The 20504-nt window shown below is 51.1% G+C and overlaps 1 protein-coding gene across 2 annotated transcripts in view; it reads right to left on the bottom strand.

Moving 5' to 3' along the window:
• PPP6R2 (protein phosphatase 6 regulatory subunit 2) overlaps positions 1-20504 on the bottom strand; it is a 101407-nt gene that overhangs the window by 25694 nt on the left and 55209 nt on the right. For both annotated transcript variants that reach the window (XM_086481197.1, XM_086481189.1), the window contains exons 4-12: positions 20171-20357; positions 19284-19421; positions 11056-11121; positions 9592-9704; positions 4730-4843; positions 3965-4091; positions 3325-3477; positions 2394-2597; positions 1682-1746 (exon numbers count right to left, since the gene is read on the bottom strand). In XM_086481197.1, coding sequence (XP_086337323.1) covers positions 1682-1746; positions 2394-2597; positions 3325-3477; positions 3965-4091; positions 4730-4843; positions 9592-9704; positions 11056-11121; positions 19284-19421; positions 20171-20357 — 1167 coding nt within the window. The remainder of the gene's footprint in view (positions 1-1681; positions 1747-2393; positions 2598-3324; positions 3478-3964; positions 4092-4729; positions 4844-9591; positions 9705-11055; positions 11122-19283; positions 19422-20170; positions 20358-20504) is intronic.

Genomic DNA, 20504 nt, shown 5'->3' with positions numbered 1-20504 from the left:
GCCCAGGCCCCCGGTTGGGTCACACCAGCACGTCGTGAGGGCCCTGCAAAGAGCCGCTCTGGAGGACGAAAGCCCCGGGCAGACGGGGCAAAGGAACACAGCGCTGCCCCGCTGCTCCCGGCAAACCCGTGAGGCTCAGCCTTCTCCACGATCTCAAGCGTCGGGCGAGAAAAGCAGCTGCCGCGCTGTTGTACCCGTCGTCTTCGACTGCTTTGGGAGGACCCAGACAACGTTTCTGCTGAGCTGCGCCGTCCTTACCACACTGCTGGAACGCAGCCGGCAAAGTCAACTTTTATTTCAACACTTTCCAACGCTTTTCATCGACCACGCCACCACCGGTGGTTACTGGATTCGCACGAAGAGGAAGGCAAAGCTGAGCTACCGCAAACTGCTCCTTCCTACAACCTCACACTGATGACCAGACCCTCCATCTGAAATCCTCGTTACGAAGGCAGATCAAACGGGCTGCAGTAGAAGAATTACGTGGGTTGCCTGGCAGTTAAATTCCAGTAGTCACAAAGTCCTTCATCAAGAACACAGGGAATAACTAAACCTAAGAGAACCCAAGGAGAGATTCCACGTTCCAACAGGAAAATACGCTACCACTGTTCTTGCTGCTGATTTTTAAGAAATAATTCCCAAGCTCTCAACCTGCAATCTCTGACCTTGGGGCCCCCAGGGCTCCATCTCCTCACTAAGTGCGTACGATAATCTTCACATAAACTCAAACTTCTTAAAGCTCACCACCTGAGACACCTCTCGTTAACTCGGTATTTTTTTTCTTGCCATTAAAATTCTTCCCAGGGTGGTGACTGGAACGGTTTGGCACGAAGTACGTATGAGCTCTAGCTCCCATCTAATCTAATTAGGAAAACTCTTGAGCAGCAACCACCACAGGTACTCCGGTTACCTACAGAGCTGGGCACAGCGACACCTGCGCAATGAAACGACCGGCAAAATTTGTCACCGACAGCCCAAGAGGTTGCAAGAGGAAAAAAAAAAACAAAAAAACCCCCAAACCAAACCAAAGCAAACAAAAAAATCAAACCAAACCCCAACCCACCAATTATGGTCTGACAGTAAGCTTAAAATAATTACCGTGGGACTACAGAGCACTTTGAAGATGTAGGGAGCTCAAAACAGCGAGGGAGGACCAAAACATTTAGATGGACAAAGAAACAGAACCTGGATAATATTTTCACTTTAATAAGTTTTAGGGTTGTTTAATTGTCTAGTTCTTATAATCACTGCAATCAGCAAAAATCCAAGTGTTTTATAAAGTTAGAATATTAAATGCGGGGCAAATGTGGGGCAAAAGTACTTGCCCACCTCAGTTTCCTCTCAGCTGCTCACTCTAGGGAGAAGATAATTACGCATTTAAAAAAAAAAAAAGGAGTTAATACGCTGCGTAATTCCCTGAGACAGCAAGAAAGCAGCACGTTGTGTTTGGGGTGAGACGTTATAAAGATTAAAAAAATACATCATGCTTTCGACTTACATGCCTATTTGGCGAATTTGGTTTTTAACATGCCAATATTCCTAGTTCCAAACCCCAGCTGAAACCCAGACCACCTCAGACACCCCTGAGCTGTAAGTGACCCACACACCAGGAAGACTGCCTCAAGGCAACACCCCCACCCGGCAGCCCCAGCACGGGGCCTGCCGACCCCCGCTCCCTTACTGGATCTTGTCGTTGGCTTCCCAGGCGTCCAAGATCCTTTGCACGAGGCAGCACTTCTGGAACAGCTGGAGGGAAGAGAGAGACAGGGGGAACATTTCAGCAGTCTGCCAAGACAGGCCCGTGCCTTAGGAAGCCAGTGCCGAGCTACAGCTGCCTCTGCCCGCTCCCTGGCTCCTGCTGAACAGCAACCTAAAGCTCACACTTAACCTTCCCGAGAGCTCGAGTTTCTTTGCTCTCAGTTTTTTTCTGAGCAGATCCAGGGAAAACAGCAACACCTCCAGACATCTCCTGCCCGCTTCCGGGCTGCGCAGGAGCAGTAAGGACAAACACTGTTATCGTTTTATAACGGAACACAAAGTTTTCATCACCAGGGCCACGATGCAGAAGCTAAAACGCAGTTAGCTACTTGTAGTCACTACTGGGGGCTTTTTGTCCAACGTTTATATGCATCTTTACTAAAAAAAGTAAATAAGAATGGACTCCCAAGCCCACTAAAGGAGACAGGTGGTATGTTCATTTTGGAACCGGAGGCTAAAAGCCAACGTGCAGCAGCCAATACACTTCTGTCTGGCACTGACAGACCCCAGTCATCGCCAGGCACCTTCCAATAAGCTCCGTGCTCCTGCGCAGCTCGTCACACCATCTTCTCGTTAACGCATGTGCCGACTCAACCAGCCAGTCCCGAACTCTGAGGTGGCACGACCGGACTTACGTGAGTAACCATGATGTTCTCCGTGTTGTGTGCTGGAGTCTCCGAGTTCTCTGTGGCCACGTTTCCATTCAGCACCTCCTCTTTGCTTTCTAGCTCGTGAGCAGTAGTCTTTCCCTCTTGCACAGAGTGGGAGAGAATTGCTGCTATGGACAATTCCACTTGGAAATGCAAAAAGTTATTCCACGTGTATTTAAAAAACAAATCCTGGAAAAAAAAAACGAGAAACAAAAGACTTCACTCTAGATACACTTTCCCATTCGTACCCACCAAATGATGTCAGAATAGTGCCCAACGAGTTGTTCCATCAGCAATTCCACTAAAACAATTTTACTTCTACGCCTCAGTATCCACGGAGAGCCTGAAGGAGCTCTGTCTGCACTGCTCCAACGTACACTTCCCAACAAACTCGGCCATGCTCTCATACACAGCTGGGGCTCACCGCACAGACACACCGGAAAAAATGCTACCCGTTCTGTGCCTGAACCAATATTCAGAAAGTATGAACTGAATAATCTCTAAGCATAAAAGTCCATTTCTGAAAGGCTGCCCAGGTTACGTGGGCACTTTTCAGACCGTGTCCCTGTCCACAGCCAGGCACAAAGACCAGCCCTCAGCAGCACAGAGCCGGGACGCACCACGCACCCCACGGGGCTTTCTCACCAGCCAGGCTGTTGGCACACACACCACCGAACTACGGTGAGGAGAAAGTTGAAGCGTGAGGTTCAGTTCCAAATGCCAAGCACCGGTTTTGTGTTACAAAAGCTATTCTGAGGATGGGTGTTCCTACTTTGGGCAGATTAGAAAAATAATTAGACACTGGCACACATGAAACAAGCTGCCTTGCAGTGAACAGATGAAAGGGAAAGCAAAGATGTTCCCAGGTGAAAGCCGTTCCCCCTCTCCCCACTCGGCGTCACGGCGTATTACTCACAAGTAATAAATTCATGGTACTGAGTCTGCATAGTTCCTGATTAATACTGGGAGTGTTTGTGTGAAGCAGAGCAGCTATTAGACGAGATCCATGAAGACGAGCGTTCCCCAGTGGCTCCTCCAAGACACCAATCGTAGTTAGGATTGCTGTTTTCTATCAGAGAAACAGATCGTGAGTAGGAAGATCAACGTCTCCTCAGTGTATGTGCACCATGATTTGACTAAACATAACTAGTGCATTCCAGAAATTCCCTCTGCAGGTAAACCCAGACCACCCTCCCACACAGAAGACGGTGTCGTGTGAGACTCCTCCTTCCAAAACCGAAGATTAAAATCAAAAGATCCACTCACTGAAGTTCCCTTCTCTTCACCCCTAACCATCTTTACACAAGCCACCAGTCCCAAGGCATCTCTGCTTCTTGGCTTGACTGGAACACAACGGCTTTCACGGTTCCTACTGCCTAGTCCCTGAGCACCTGAACTAGAAATACTTCAAGCACAAATTTTTCTTCAAAGCCGTTTGCCTGTTCCAGCTCCCGGCGCTTTCAGAGAACATGCAGGGAGCCCGGGTACGAGGAGAGGGAAACCCTGAAATGCAGGTCAGGGGCCACTGGCTCCCGCGAAAGGCCGAGGCGCCCTACCTTGGGAGGGCTGAGCAGCAGCTGGTGGAAATCCTTCAGCCTTGGTTCAATACCATGCAAGATGCTGCTATTGACAGTGTAAGACCTTTCAAATCCCTGAGTGTATGAGTCCATCAGTCCTTCCACCCTGCAAAGAAGAAAAGCACAACACTTAAGGTTTGACAAAACCTGAAAATGGTCTCCAGTCACACCGCCCATGTTGGTCACTTTCTCTTGAAAAGTACCTACGACTATGAAAACCAAGACTTTCCAGCTACTGAATATATTTACAGAGCTACGGTAGTTAGCTCCTTCGCTCCTCCTTATTGTCTCCTTTTTTAAAAACTGAGATTTTCAACATCCCCCTTCCTCCCCAGAACTCTCTCTTGCCTCTTCTCTCCTCTATCTCCACAGAAAGAAATAAAAACCAAGACTAGAACTATATGGCCATGTGCAGATATGCACACAGCACCACACAGATTACGCAGGAGGTACCGCCTCCCCCCTCACTCTGCGTGCCTTCTGCTGTACGATCTCTGCTATCACAGACAAGACTTCGCTATACACCTGCAAGAGAGCCACAAGAGCCCTCAGAAGGACCCAGTTGCCAACTGGTCTGACCGCCCCGAGGTACAGCCACAGCATCAGGAAACCCAACCAGCGTTTCTGGTACTCATTTCTAGACAGCACCTCACACTAGGCCAAAAAATGTCCTTTTTTTTGCCTAATAAAGCTAGACTGGAGTCCCTACAGATGTTCTCGCCAGGGAAGCAAGTGCTAACGTACCCAGAGCGCCTTGTTTCCAGCAACGTCAGAAGAACTTGTGTTCCGTTCACTATGCAGTTCTCCGTCTGCTCGCCATCAAACATATTCTTCAGGAGCTGCTCCACACATTCCTGCCTGTGGACAGACACACACACACATCAGCAGCAGAAGAATCAGAAGTATTTGGCAGCTGCTTTAATCACAAAATATCCACTTCTGGGTCTTCTGGAAAAAAAGGCTGCCATTTTTTATTTTTTTTTTTTAAATTTTTTTGCAGACAGAATGACGACACTCCTCTCTAAAGCCTCACATGAGAAGCAGGGCTCTGCACCAGGTTTCTGACCTTGCTCGCTGCTCGCCCAGGCAAGACCTCTGGTCACAGACACCCAGGCTCCAAAGCAAATTGTCATTCTCCTTTATCAACAGGATACACATCTTAATTATAAACTGGAAGACAACCCAAGCGTTAACTCAGCCTAATTAATTTATTAAAGACAACATGAAGCTATCAGCTGAGAGCCTGAAATTATCCATCAGGATTGCAGAAGGAAGACAACAAGCGCTGGAAGTGGCCCCTTATCATTTGCCAGGGGCACAGTAAGATGCAGGACCTGGGAAGAGAGGCCAAGAAATGGAAGCTGTGAGTAACACGCACATTTTTAGTAGTCTCAGCTATTATCCCCTCGACACACTTTAAGCAATTCATCATCTTTTCAAGCCCTCAAACCACGACAAGATGCCTTCCAAGCACTGACAGATTCGGGGCCAGGGGGAGGGATCACCAAGCGAAGCGCTGACGACTGCTGGAGTCGGGGTGAATAATGCCATCGCTCCTGTCCAGCCCTGAGAACCACCGGGACACGGCCTCACGACTGACGAACCACCAGCGCCAGGGCAACAGCCCGCTCTGCTCCCCGCGTGCTGCCACGCCGGCTGAGCGACCGGAGGAGCGCGAGGCGCAGGCTGCCGCTGCCACCCACCCACAGCGGCTCGCTGCAGCAGCGCCTGCTTCCACCTCTGCCGTCACCCTGTCCCCTGCTCGTTCTGCGGGTGTTAATGACAGTTCTGCACAACCCGGGACTCATCAAGCGCCTTTCCTGACTCGCAAAGTCACGTGTCCAGCTAAAAACAGCGAACTCAAGTTCACAGCCTAATTTTTACTATTTTCTAACGTTTGAAAAAAGCTCATTTACATTTGTATAAATAAAATATGAGATAAAAATGTAAAACCCATGAATAATGCATGAGATGAAATTATTTTAATGAGGAGCATCTAAATACACTCCATCAGCACAAGCACAAGAGGCAGAGTCAGGAAAAAGAAGTAATAGTTTACTGTGATTAACCAAATTCACTCCTAGTGCACGCAGCCAACAGTTACTGAAAATCTAGATTTGAGATTTATTCCGTAACCCTGATCGCGGCTCCTTCTTGCTGCACTGGCTGATCATTCATTCACGACTCCTAGATTAAAAAAGTTACCCAAAGACCAAAAAAGGCTACCAGTAATGCTTGGAAAAGATGGGCCAAGCACAGTCACGAGATGTGCGACCTTCAGTAGAAAGGTTAGTCCTGCAAAAAATCACGTTCCTTCAAAATATTTTGTCTTCTAAGCAGGGAAGTGGTATAACGACTTTCAGAAATGCTTTTTGAAAGTGCAAAACCGCTTCTACGTCTCTCCTGGAAGTTACAGGTAGTGCTGGAAACCACAGGGAGGGCATACACAGAACACCGGGGAGGTGAGGGCGACTGGAGGCAGAGCGAAGGCGGGGGGGGAAGAAGCTAAAGACCATCTGAGGAAAGTACGAGCCAAACTTCAGATCGCAGCTTTGTGTAATTCTTTGTGTAACAAGGAAACTTGCCTAAATTACACCACTGGTGTCACAGAGGCTCTCACGACAAACTGTGGGCAGCAATCTCCTGCCCCCCACACAGCAGGGTTCCACATCCCTCTCCAAAGCTACCGAGAAAGTCTACAGCTACTGAGAAAGCCTGAAATTACCAAAAAAGTCCGAGCACTGCGTTCTCCACGGCCCGCCACGCCTCCCACCACAGCGAAGCACCGCTCCCGTCAAAGGCCCTGGGCTTCCCAGGTGAAACCTCCGCACTGCAAAGGGCTCAAAGCCGAGACAGGCGCTGGAGGCTCCGCCACCAGGGACGCGACCTGCAGGGAGCTGAGCCGTTCGGTACGGGAGTCTGAGGGCAGGGCACGGGACAGAGGCCCAGGCGGGCCTCGTTCTGCAGGCGCAGCGCTCCCCTGCCGGGCAGATCCTGAGCTCATCGGCAGAGGCCGCGGCTGCTCAGCGCTTGTGTGCCCCACGACTCGCCTCCCGCTTTCACCTCCCCGCACCGGGCCCTGTCCCAGCAGGTCCCCCCGATACTCCCGTAGGAGCTGACAGCTCAGAATCAGGAACAAACAGCTGCAACGTCACAGAAATTAAGCAAGTTCTGGGTTGACAAAAGCGTGTAAAAGAGGAATTTTAAGGCCTAGCTATAGGTGCTACACTATTCATTGCAAGTCTCTTGGTTTACCCCTTTTCTGTCAAAATGGCACCTTTAGGCCTAAAAGAGCCTTTTTTGGTTTCAATCTCACGTTGACTCTCCAGTAAACGTTTCTAGGTTTGCAGCAAATACAGGAAGCAGTAAACACGCTAACACGGATCAGTTAAAACTACCTTACAAAGGGCAAAGAAAACAATGCCAAGGGAGTAAACTTGAAAAAGCAACAACTCATACCTCACTTGATCTGGGAAATAACTCCTAACAAAAACACTCTGGAAGTTTCTCACCAATGCATTCCCTCGGTCACACTAGAGACGTCAGCTCTGGATTTAAAAAAAAGAAACAAACCAACAACCAAACTTCAAATGAAAAAACTTCCTCCAAGTTCCACTGCAAGCTGTCCGGACACCCAGCCGCAGGCGCTGAGCAGGGCTGAGCGCTGCCGGCCGGGGCCACGTGCACCCTTACGCCCGTCTGTCAGAGAACACCTCCGGTCAGACGTAGCCTGAAAATCCTGCGCTGCTCCAAATGCTTCTTTTGCCGCCCGTGCACTGGCACCGTTTCATCACCGGGCTCCACCTTTGGAACAACCCGACACACCCCAACAGCGCCCAAACGATGGAAACCCCGCGATCCCCCTCCCCACAGCTACTCGGTGACACTCCACCTCCAAGTTAGTTCCGCAAGACCACCTGCAAACATGGCAAAAGACGAACCAAAACAGCTTTCCCCGCTTTTTCCAGCCAAACCACCAGGCTTACCAGAAGACAGCAGTATCTCTACTTACAACTCTTGCCTGCAAGGCTCATCGATCAGAAAACGCTGCACCCCGCTAGACACCCGCGCCGTGACGCGCCACCTCTGCCGACAGCCCTGCAGGACGCTTCTGCGACACGAGGAGAGCTCGCACGCCCACGGGGGACAGGGCTTTGAGGCAAAAGCCGCGGCTGACACTGACTCTAGCGTACGAAGGGATCCACGGGGATGGCACACAGAGGGGTCTGAACTGGCACCGGCTAGCCCGACCACCACGAGAAACAGGAGGACTTTAGGAACGACCGGAGACGGCGAGGGAGCGTGAGGGAGCGTGAGGGAGCGTGAGGGAGCGTGAGGGAGCGTGAGGGAGCGTGAGGGAGCGTGAGGGAGCGTGAGGGAGCGTGAGGGAGCGTGAGGGAGCGTGAGGGAGCGTGAGGGAGCGTGAGGGAGCGTGAGGGAGCGTGAGGGAGCGTGAGGGAGCGTGAGGGAGCGTGAGGGAGCGTGAGGGAGCGTGAGGGAGCGTGAGGGAGCGTGAGGGAGCGTGAGGGAGCGTGAGGGAGCGTGAGGGAGCGTGAGGGAGCGTGAGGGAGCGTGAGGGAGCGTGCGGGAGCGTGCGGGAGCGTGCAGCCTGGAGAACAAAGCCAGGGAGATGGATGGTTCAGTCCGGGTGACCGGCAGGCCGGCAAACTCTGGTGGGACGTATCAGGCCGTATCCCAGCACCACCTGGTCTCTGGGGCAGCGCAGGCACCCCAAGGTCCACCGAAGTTAAGAAATCCACAACAGATACTGGACTCGGGAGCCGCAACCGGCACGCCAGAGGACAGGGCGGGTGTGCAAGCAGAGCCCAGCAAAGGCAGGCTGATAATGCCCGCACAAAACCAAGGGCATGGTGACGGGCGAGCTACCGCGGGAGAGAACTCCTCCTGCCGTCACAGCATTCCCGTCCCCTTTTGAGGAAGAGCAACCTGATGATCTGAAACCCACACGCTCACCATGGGCAGTAAGAGCCACTGATCAGCCACGTGTGACCCAGCCACAGAACCACTGAGGCTGGAAAAGACCTCTGAGTCCAACCCTTACCCCAGCGCTGCCAAGCCCACCACTAAACCGTGTCACTTAGCGCCTCATCTATGTCTTTTAAAGCCCTCCAGGGATGGTGACTCAACCCCTTCCCGGGCAGCCTGTTCCAGTGCTTGACAGCCCTTTCGGTGAAGAAATTTTTCCTGATGCCCCATTCAAACCTCCAAGGAACAGCGATGAGACAGGAATTTTAAGATTCGTCTTCGTGGGATTTCCCTCCACTATTGCCACCACAGTGCACCTTTCCCCAAATTCACTACGAGTGTTTTAACACGCTCACTAGCGTTGCCTCCTCTTGAATCAGGCTGGGAGCTTTGGGGATCACTAACCCCCACCTCCTGCCCTCACACAGAGCTACAAACCCCAGAATCCTCCACAGAGGCGGATAAGTGATGCTACAACTCAAAGGCAACATTCAATGGTTGGCACAAACGTCAAGAGCGAAGCAAAGGCTGGACAGGCATCGTTTGTGTCTCCAGAGCTATCGGTGAGTGACAACATTGGTAGCACGTAGTTTAGCAACGGTCCTCTGACAAGTACTTACGATTCCAGTGCTGTGAGAAGTGGATCAGGCTCAGGTATATCCTGGAGTTGATTGCTCTGGTCTCTGCTCAATCTTATGATATCACACAGGGTCTGGGAAGCATTTGATTGCCTCTGTAAACAATGACAGAGAGCACATTTCAACGCCAACGTCTCTACTTGGCTCGTTCTGGCTGTCAGAAAATTTAACACAGCTGGGAATGCAAGAAACTGGATAAATCAGAATTTTTCAAAACAAGTGCTACTGTGCTCTAGATTATCCATCTGTTAAATACAGCATTGATGGAAATTATTAAGAGCCTTAATGGATTTTAAAATCAAAGAGGAGGTCTTCCTGAGCTTAGCAATGAAATGCCGATCTCAGAAAGCGCAGATTGTTTCTTTATCTTCCTGACAGAGTGCGTTAACTTGCCAATTTCAAACACAAGTATTTTGTTCTTACTTCTCACCACTCAGGAGGTTTCCTGCACGAAGGAAAATAAACGGCTTGATAAAACCCTTTACAATTCAATTACTATGTATGAAAAGGCTTTAAAGCAGTATTTTGATGAATTAATCGTCTCATCCCGGCCATCAATCAAAGACTCTCTGTAGCTACTGTACGCGTGAGAGCCCTCGCTGCAATTGAGCGTTCGCCCATGAGGCAGCACTGCTGAAGGCACACGGATCAGCACCGTCCTGCTCGGTTTTCCTCTCCAAAGGGGTAATTGTCGCTGTGACGTGACACGGACATCACAGTGTCGGCACGAACACGACCCCAAAGGAACCCTGTGCCATCCAGGTCGCTCTGCTGCTGGCACTCGCAAGGGTCCGTGACCAAGTGCTCCCACCCCCATCGAAGCCACGGCAGGCTGGCCAGAGACCAACACGCCTCCTTGGGCTTCTGCTCAGCCTCGGGGACGGCAGTCACCCACCCCCCGGCGGGGAAATGATGGTGTGGGAAACTGAAACCCAGACTAGAGCTCTCCTGGCTTGGATGTTCCAGGAAAATTACTGAAAGAAAAAAAAGGGGGGTAAAAGCACTCAAAATCTAATACTCTGCAGGTCTTTCATGGCCTCAGAGAACCACATCTTCCAGATTTTACAGCTGAATACCTACTTAGGGTCTAAAAAGAACTGGAAGTTAGAGCGAACTGGTTAATTCTGCAGGTTTTTCAATAGCCTGTTTCAAGGAGCAGGTTCCTACTTAAAACCAAGCAAGGCCCCACCACCTGCAGATACTGAGACAAATTGATGCAGCAGCAGAATGAACTACGAAATTGGCAGTAAAATGAGTCAAAACCAAATGAAACCCACAACAAAACGTTTCAGTGGTGAGCAACCAGAGGAGAGGATGTCCACCCATCCAGATCATCCCTCGATCTCCCTCCGTAAGCACCTGGGCATTATTGAAGAGACAGAGAGAGTCTTCTGGACCTTACAGCACCTGCCACCCATAGACCAAACTTAGCCTTGTCATACTCACGTCCTCATCCTGGCTCGAATGGATCAGTTCCACAAGTCTCTGAATAATCTTTGCTTCATTAAGCCACTGGAGGGAGAGGAAAGGGGAAAGAAAATCCTTGTTTGACATCACAGAGTTCAAAACAAGCGGGTCTTTGAGCAGCTGCCCCTAACGCAGGCTTTTCTAGAAGGGAAAGCCCTTTCCTTCTACTCCCTCATCAAAGCCACAGGCAGCAGCCAGGCTCCCCCAGGCACCAAGATGCGTTTCCATTTGCATCGGGACGCACACCCTGCCCGCGGAACTAAAGCCTTTGGGAAGCACGGCCCATCAGCCACCAACGCTGGCTCACCTGAAGGAGCATCAGCTGCTTCACTACCAACACGCTCTTCCCCTGCCGCTTCCGACTCTCCCCCTTGCCGCTGTGTGCGCCAAACAGCTCCTCAGACTTGGAGGCGGCAGGACAACGCTGCTGGTGCGCCACGCCAGCTTCAGCCCGCTGCCTCGTCTTAGGGCGAGCACCACCCCACTCCCTTCCCTGACCGCCCGCAAGCCGCGCGCTCCCCCTGCAAAGGCCACGATCCAGTTCCTCCCTTCCCAGCCTCCCCTGCAAGCTCAACGTCTCCTTCCCACCCAACCGCTTTCACTCAGATTTCTGCGGTCTTCACCGCAGGCAAACAGCCGGATGTCGAACAGCAGCCCCACGGATCGGTCACAGCAGTCACACTAAGGCGCTCTCGGTGGCTTTTGAATTATCCGACCAAACATGAATGAGAAGGAAAAAGACTTTGGAGGTTTCTGCAATGATACGAGCTTCCATCACTCTTCAGATGAGCCATGGAGAACATGAACCGCCTCCTGCCTTCCATTTCTTTACAGGAAGGTTCTGTGCACAACGTCCATTTTGATGTTACCTGTTACGTGACTCCAACCACACACCCCACACTGACACTTTACCACCTCTGCTCTAACAACCCTCCTACAGATCCCATCCTCTCCTCTCCAACACCAGGTTGTGACGTATGTCTGACTTAAAACAAGACATTCCGGCTCACTATGGTTTGTGACTTTTCCCATGAATAATACTGCTCTTTTACTATTAAGTCTGAAACGTCTGACTTGGTCTCCTTTCTGATGTCCCTTATTATTGCAAAAACACTACTGTTGTCCAAAAATCTTCCCAGCATACAGCTGGGCAACCAAGCATTTCATTCAAGACTGTGTTTTCAGATCCGGTTTCTGTAATTCCTTCCTCCTGACATCCAGTTTACCCAAAAGTTCAAAAAAACTGGGTTCCAGAGATATTTTTCCTCACCAGTCTCTCTACCAACCTATCTCTTCAGCTTCTTCTACTAGTTTCTAGTTTCCCAGCATCAATATTACCAAGACCACCACAGTAGAGTTGACCCCTGCTGGGTCTTAATACATCAGTCCACTCCACTACCAAGCAACTCTCCATTCCCACTCTGTCAAACATCTTCTCTCACCTCCTGGTGCTCGGGTAGGACTACCGAATCCTTCTTTCAAACCCTAAGACTCCACCTTCTGGGGACAGCTCAGGTAGCTGCCAACTGGCGATTTACCAAAGCAGCTCCATCGAGACCAAGGACAATCTCCCCAGCTGTACCTCCTAAACCCCAGGTGCTCCCACCGATCGGCTGCGCCCCGCGGCAGGCGCGGTGACACCACCATTACCCACCTCTCCTTTCCCTTCTCTATGACACAGCCGCATGCTTCATTCTTCATCATCAATTACACACCCCATGTTTGCACAGCAAAATCATTACGAGCCCAGATTTTGACAGCAATCTGGGTATTCCCACAGCATCAACACATCGCACAACTTCAACTACATAAAACAAACCCAAACCAAACCAAAACAAAACCCCAATTCCCCACAAACCCACTTATATCCATTTTCACCTGCAAGTTTCCCTTCTTCAAGTCATAAGCTCCACAGCTACGGTACAGTGGGTATTTCAGCCTCTTTGGTGCTTAGTGCAGAACCTACCTGCCAATCCAGGTCAGCAGAGGAATTTTTACCTACTGAAGTTCCATCTGCCCAGAAGAAAACGACTTATTAACACACTCTACGTATTTTCTTGCCCTTGCAGACTGCAGGAAGTCAAATCCCAGCCCTCCACTGTCACTTCAACTTTGTCCTGTATGAACAACATCCCCCACGCTCCACATCGGTTGAGCCTACGGGCCTTATTAATTCAAGCCGGGAGTCGCACAGCAAGCACAGATAAAAGGGCTGCTCTTTTTGCCTGGACTGCCATAATAACAGGCTCTGGGGGGAGTTGGATGGCCACAGAGAGCTGTACTGAAGAGAAGGAAGCATGAGGATTCATCTGAACAAAGGAATTACTGTTCCTGGGAACTGAGAGACACAGAAAACGAAGTTCAAAAGCAAAAAACCCCAACTGAAATAATCTGTTAAGACCAGAAGAGCAATACAAAAATTTGGTGAATTAAGAAGCACCCAGTAAACCTGGAAGAGATCAACTCCTCAGAGTTCCGCAGAGACCATGGAAATGGTCAGAGTCTCCTGGACCCTAATTTTTCATGGAAGACACAAGAGCCAGAGACTACACAGGAGTTAGAGGACGGAGACTCCCGAGTCGGGAGTGGCTAAAAGCTGGGAATGCGGGAAAAGCTTTCACCCCCGGGAGATGGGCGCTTCCTGAAGAGGCACGATGGCTTGGCGGTAACGGGCGAGGAGGAACAGGTTTGCTCAAGGGAGCTCAGAGCCACCCGAGCCTGACCCTCGCACCGAGGGAAGAGGAGGCAGCAGAGGAGCGTGGCTGGAGACTCCCTTCTGCAGGGAACGGAGCACCCACTGACCAGCCGGATCCGCTGTTTCGGGAAGCGTGCTGCCTGCCAGCCGTGAGCGGGGAGATGCCAAGGCTCATCCCGCCCCTGGATGACCACTCCGTCCTCCCGACACCACGCGTGCACCGATGCCACTGCCAAGGGCCATCTCGGGCGCGTCACAAGTAGCGACGACACGAGGGGTAGGGCGAAGCCCTGGAGAAGCGCCTGGGCTGCCCATCGCATCCTTTGCCAGGTTCAACTCTGGTTGAGCTTTGGACTTCCCAACCACATCCCCGCCCGCGCGGGCAGCCTCTCCCTGCCGCTCCTGGCTGCTCCGTCCCCGCTCCACCTCCTCAGCACTGTCTGTGCGCGCAGGAGCTCAGGCAGCAGTGCCCTGCTCACCCAGGCGGACCTTCTCCCACGCCTGCTTGATTTCCTGCACATCGGGATGGCACGTTTTGCCTAAGTATTAACTCTCACCTTTCTCTGCGACGACTTCGCTCCCTCATAACCTGCTACCAGGCTCAAGGACCAGGTCCTTCACTGAAGTTTTGACATTAAACTCTCCTCAGCTGAGGACTGATCTTGCAGTAGGACAACTTTTGTACAACAGAAAACCTGCGTTAGTCTAATCCAGCCCTGGGAGCCACCGCTTCCGCAGGGCAGACAGCATGAAGAATACGCCCTTTTTATTCCTGCAGTTTGCTACCCGTGAAAGCAACAGAAAAAAAAGCTGGAGAACACGCAGCAGGGGATTCTTCTGTGCTATGATCTCTGTTCGTGTTGGACTCTGACAAAAAGGCTACACGATACCTGGCTACAAGCAGCGAAAACTGGAAGATCAGCTCAACCACAGAGGTACTGAGCTTGTGGGGGGTTTCTGCAGAAGCCATGGTCCATGCCTGAGTGCTCTTCACCAGCAAGAAGAGACGGATCCAGCCAGGAGAAGCCGATTTCTCTTCAGGATCACATTCTCCCGATTACCAAGGAAACCGGGTCAGCTATGTCGAATGGTGTAACCCACTCTGCAACCCAAAGGGGGGGTTGGCAGCGAGATCCCAGTGACTCACTGCGCTCCAGCTGAGCCCCAGCGGGTTCTCTCCTCCAGACCTGGATCAGGAAGACAGGCCAACTCTCCTCCGTGAAAATTACACAACAGAAGCTGTGCTTTTTGTCACTAAGGCAAGCATGAGAAGATGAAGTGCAGAAGAGCTTTCAACAGTACCTGGATCTGCTTCACACAAACTCCCAGCACACGCCAGCAAAATCAGACGTGGAGTCTTCTCACAGCGGTCGTGGTCATGCCTCTTCGCATTTTTCTAGGTAAGTTTTTATACTAGTAACATGCAGACAGAGGTCAGACTTCTTGGATGCCACTTATCTGTCCTGATACTAAAAATGCCTCAGGAAGCAACCCGTATCTGAGCTTTCTTGCTGCACAAGAAGTCAATTTTTTAAGATCAATATTTTTTCCTTCACAAATCCACAGAGACATTTCAGGATCAAACGACACCAAAGACAGGATGTTGTCATCCACCCACGTGGTGTCAGATTTGCCCAAGGATATCAAAACACAGGTGCCTGAAAGACACTGCCTGCCGGAAGGACCTCCTTAGAGGTTTCTGACCAAGACTCTTCTAGCTTTTTCAGTCGTGAGAGTCCAGAAACAGGACGAGACAGGGCCGTAAAGACGCAATGCAGACAACAGGTTATGTCGCTTCCATCGCACCTACCCATGGGCTGCTGAACCTGGAGACTTCCTTGTGAAGTGGTGCTTCTGTCCAGCTCAGGATCAAAGTATGGAGGGACAACATGTGCTAGCAAGGCTTTTTCCTGATGGCACAGCTCTCCAAAACAACAAAATCTGAGCTACACGAACAAAGCATTCCTCTGTCGTGCATGCACAGAAGGAAATGGATACGGAATTATCCTGTTTTCGTGTTAACTGTATGCCCTCAATTAGAGATCAAGGAAGAGAAAGGGGAAACCCACCACAAACTGTAGTTCTGTGAGCAGTGTAAGAGCGTGTAAAATGGCACTGCCACTTTCTTTCTGCTCATACTCATCCACTTCTCTTCTGCTCCTTTGACCTCCCTTATCACCGCACAAATCCATGCAAAACCCAAAGAAACCAAACCAAGGAACTGAGTTCGCTGAAAACAATCCTGGCAAAAAATACAAGTGAGAGCGGTGTTCTCAGCTGGGTCAGTTCCCCAGGCCACGTCCCCTCACAACCACAGGAACACTTCGGCTGGCACCGATTCAAGAGGAGCTGGGTGGGCAGAGCAGCGGTAGGAAGGTGAAGCAGGACTGCCCCTCTCTGCGGCAACGCCAGCTTACAGCACCCAGGGAATTGCTGGCCCAGCTCCACGGAGCACTGCAAGTCCAATGCTGGCACAAGGACGGTGAGAACCTCCACCCTGTCCAGCATCATCTGAGCAAGGTGTAGGCAAGGGAACTTCAAGCACGCACTTCAGAAGGTCCATCCAGTAGGGAACAGCAGAGGACGGAGCCACCAGCACCGTCCAGCTATCACAGCCTAAAGAGCTCTAAACCAGAAGGCCAGAGAATCAGACTTTTGTGCAACTACCAGGGAGTCTCTGACCCACCTCGCCAAAGCCACAACGTGGACATCAAGTCCCTAAGGAGAGGTGCTATGGGGCTTGTTGTGCAGAATATAGCTCTAAGTTAAAACTTAAGATACCATCTTCATAGATCGGACACGGTAAAACACCTCCTTTCCAGACAGCAAGAAACATGTAACGACCCAACTGAAGGTCACAGAAGGATTTGGCCAGCATAGAATATCAAGTGGGAAAGCGGTCTTTCCACAGCCCTAAGCGATGTGCCCTCCACAGCAGCACTTTCTAGTGAAAGATGGTGCCACCCAAACCTTACTCGGACAGCAAAGCTTTCAGCTTTTGCGAAGTCACACACAGACACGACGCCGAAGGCATCTTGTGGTTCAGGTGACGTTCACTTGTACTTGGGAAGCAGCCGGAATGAACCTGGAGACCCTGCTGTAACGCCAGAGCTCCTCTGAGGCCGTCCAGGAGCAGGGCACATCGACACCAGGGAAAGCTACAGACACCAAGTTTGATTGCTGTCACCGTGCTCCAGAAGTCACTGATAAACGGCCAGCCGAGAACCTACGGCCGAGGATGTCCAGCCAACGCACGAGCTACCGCGCGAGGCAGCGGTGCAGGCAGGGAGAAGCCCTGAATGCGGCGTTTAAGGACACACCGTCACCACACAGCGCTGCCAGCGAGCGACGCTGGCGTGCAGGGAGAGCGCCAGCCATCAGCCGGGAACTGCTTAACGGAAGGTGACCACACACAGGAACTGATGACACAACATGTACGAAGTTAATCAAACGCACACAAACGAACGAGCGCGGCTCAGCTCCGGATCACAAGGGAGACGGACCCCGCTGCGCTGTTTGACGGCGGGGGCACAGCCTTACGGTTCCCATCGCACATGCTGCTGGAGGGGCCACGTTCTCCCGATTTCCAGGAGTGGGAGAAGAGGGGCTGGGCAGGAGTGGGACCCTGGGGTAATCAGCCAACCGCAGCTGTATGAGTTCCTGAAAAATTAATGATAATACTTTTCCTCTTGCTAAAACTCAGAAGAGCCTGATACCGCTCTGAGGTGTCCAGCGCCCCAAGGAAATATGCAGACTGCTTTCAGACAGCGAACGATTCACAACCATTCCAGCCACGAGCTAACAGACAGTATTTTTCTCCTGATGTGATGAAAAGCTAAAGCAGTCCATGAAGTACAACTTATTTCTAACACCTACCGACATTCAAGATTGCAAATTAACTTTTCTGGGGACTTGAGCTTCTGGATATATTGCCAAAACTGCTGCTAAGTAGCTTCACTAAACATTCAGTCCCAAATGTCAATATTGCTGCTACTTTCCGTTTCTCTGAGGGGAAGTCCTTAAGCCAGCAGATTTTTAAATGGGTGGGGATAATACTTACGCTAAGACTATTCGTAAAAAGCCCAAAACTTCAGGGGCACCTCCAGTGCCACTTGGTATCTCCAGTTTATTTCCTTTTTTTTTGACTGTGAGAAATCTTTAACAGATAGAATTATCCTGACAGGATGGGGTTAAAATATATCCCACAGACCCACGTGTTTATGGATGGTTGATACTTGGAAGTTTCCTGGGCGGAAGCCACCCATCCAGGAAAAACAGTGCTCGGTTAAAACGCCATTGTAACCTCACGAGAGAAAACCCATTATCTCGGTAACGTGATGCTGCGCTACTGCAATGTCTGTCCTGCACCAGTGAGCCCCAGCCCGGCCCCAGTATCTTGGCAGGTCTCACCAGTGCTGAGCAGAGGGGAGCAACCCCTGCTCTTGGGATGTGTTGGACCTCTTCTGCAAAGCTGATTTCTCTTCCAGTGAAACTCCACCACCGTTATCCCCCGCCAGTCCGCCTCTGAAGGCCTTTTCCTCCCATCTCCTTTCTCGGTATCGCTATTTGATGTCTAACCCACGGAACTGCTGACTTTCCTGTCAAAAAGCCTTCCTCTCTCGGGCGAGGGCCCGTACACGTCTGTAAGGACCCGTCTGGGCCTGCATTCCTTCCCTTCTCCGTACCAGCGTGCGCACCGCACGATGCACCGGAGGGCCGAGAGGAGGGAGCCACGGACGGCGATGATCGACCGCGAGTCCCGGCGGAGGAGGGTCGCCTGCTGGGCTACGGTGTGGTCAGCGCTCCTGGCACGGGCCTGAGGCAGCCAAGCGTGCCAAAGACACCGACCCTGCCGTGGGCTTCGGTGGCTCGAGCACAGCCTTCCCCAGGGCACCCTGCTCTTCTGGCGTACGGAGAGGGAGCGCGAGCAGGTTCCTACCCTCCGCTCCTGCACATCTGCCCACTGAAGGGGGATGAGGCAGCCTCGCCCAGACTGGGCCACGAAGGGAGAAAAACTTGTCCTACCTGTAAAGCACACTAAGCATCTCAATAAGGTATTCTATAAGGCTGCCTGTTAAAGAGGAAGGGGAAGGAGGAGGCACAGATACCATCTATGAAAATCACAGGCACCCTGGAACACAGCGAGGAATTAAACAAATCACTGTCCCAAAGAATCAGTCTACAAATCTGAACGCTGGGAAAGGGTACAAATTTCCTCTGTCAAAGCTCTACAGGAAAACAGCTGGAGTAACTAGTGGTTGCTATAGGGAAAAACAAGCCGAAAATCCTTTACGCCAGGGACTGACCCAGGCTGCTTCTGCTGTGCACACGCCACAAACAGGCTGAAGTACCCAAAGTAACCAACGCGCAGGCTCTAGCACTAAGAAAAATAGTCTTCAGAAGAGTGGATCCACTCTCGTAATAACTGACCCCCAAAAAAAGCTATTTAAGACATAAACAAGCCCAGCCCCTTGGTCCCAGCCTTGTACAGAGAAAAGCAGTAGGCTCTCACGTTCAGTACTTCCTGCCGCAGCGTTGCGGGCTCCACGCAGCTGATGAGACGAAGCAGGAGGTCCATCATCGCTGACGTATCTATATGCTTTAGCACCAGGCTAATAAATTTGTCTTTTTTCCTTAAAAATGCAATCACCTAAAAACAAAAGCGTATCATCAGTTGCTAGTACGACACACAGACATGGCACACAGAGCTTCCTCTGCGTCACCTTCTTGTCTCAACCAAACAATCTTGATGCAGAACAGCTACTGGGCTGAGAAATTCTCCGGAGAACAAGAGAAGAGAACAACATTCTTGTTTCGAGGCAATACTAAACCAAATCTTTTTAGCTGTCTTTTCTTTCCTCTACGCCACAACGAAACCCAAGCCCACCAAAACACGAGCGTCAAGAAGCTGGTGAAGCTGGAGCATTTTCCATTCCGCTACGGCGCTCCGACAACCTCCATTTAAAACATCAGTTTTGAACTGGGACCTGTGGATTCCTAAAGCTCTGCTCAGCTCACGGTTCCAGCGCCCCTTTCACAGGCACGAGACTGAGGCTTTGGGTATGTAACGAGACGATCCTGGGCAATGATCAAAGGATGCGTCAACGTGCCTTAGTACGAAAAATAAAGCTTTAGCTGTGGCACGGGAACATCCCAGCTACTGCAGACCCGACACCAGAACTACACCAGGCTGTCTGAAGGAGCCAGCATCTCCCTCACGTGCGGAATCCGAAGCGCTTCTCAAAGCCCACGCTTCAAACCCCACCGTACAGAGCACAGCGAGCTGGTTTTCGACTCTAAGCACAGAGTGAGATCACGAGGGCAGCAACGACACCGCCACAGAACACGGCGTTAGAGAACTCATTTGTGCTTACGTATCAGGACAAATCTCATCACTACCTGTTCCGTTTTTCTGGCAATGAGATTCCCAATAGTCTTACTGAAGAAACTGGCAAGCAAAGGGTTCAAAGGAGGCTCGTGATCCAAGAAGTCATAGAGGATATTCAGCAGCGTTTCATCCCCTCCGAGCTTGTCGTTGATCTGCGGCACATCCGAGGTCAGCAGTTCACAGGCTGTGTTTGGATATCTGGAAGGACAGAACCAGAGCGACTAAAGGTGAAATGAAAACTCTCAAGAGAATCTGCCCTTATTAAAGCACAGAGCGGGGGGGCCGCCCTTCCTGGGGACGGAGGAAAAGAAACCACAGGAGAACCAAGGGTCATCTCCATTAACG

This window comes from Leptosomus discolor, chromosome 1 (genome assembly GCF_034619465.1).
Source record: "Leptosomus discolor isolate bLepDis1 chromosome 1, bLepDis1.hap2, whole genome shotgun sequence".
Lineage (NCBI taxonomy): Eukaryota > Metazoa > Chordata > Aves > Leptosomiformes > Leptosomidae > Leptosomus > Leptosomus discolor.
This window is presented reverse-complemented; position numbering and strand designations above follow the sequence as displayed.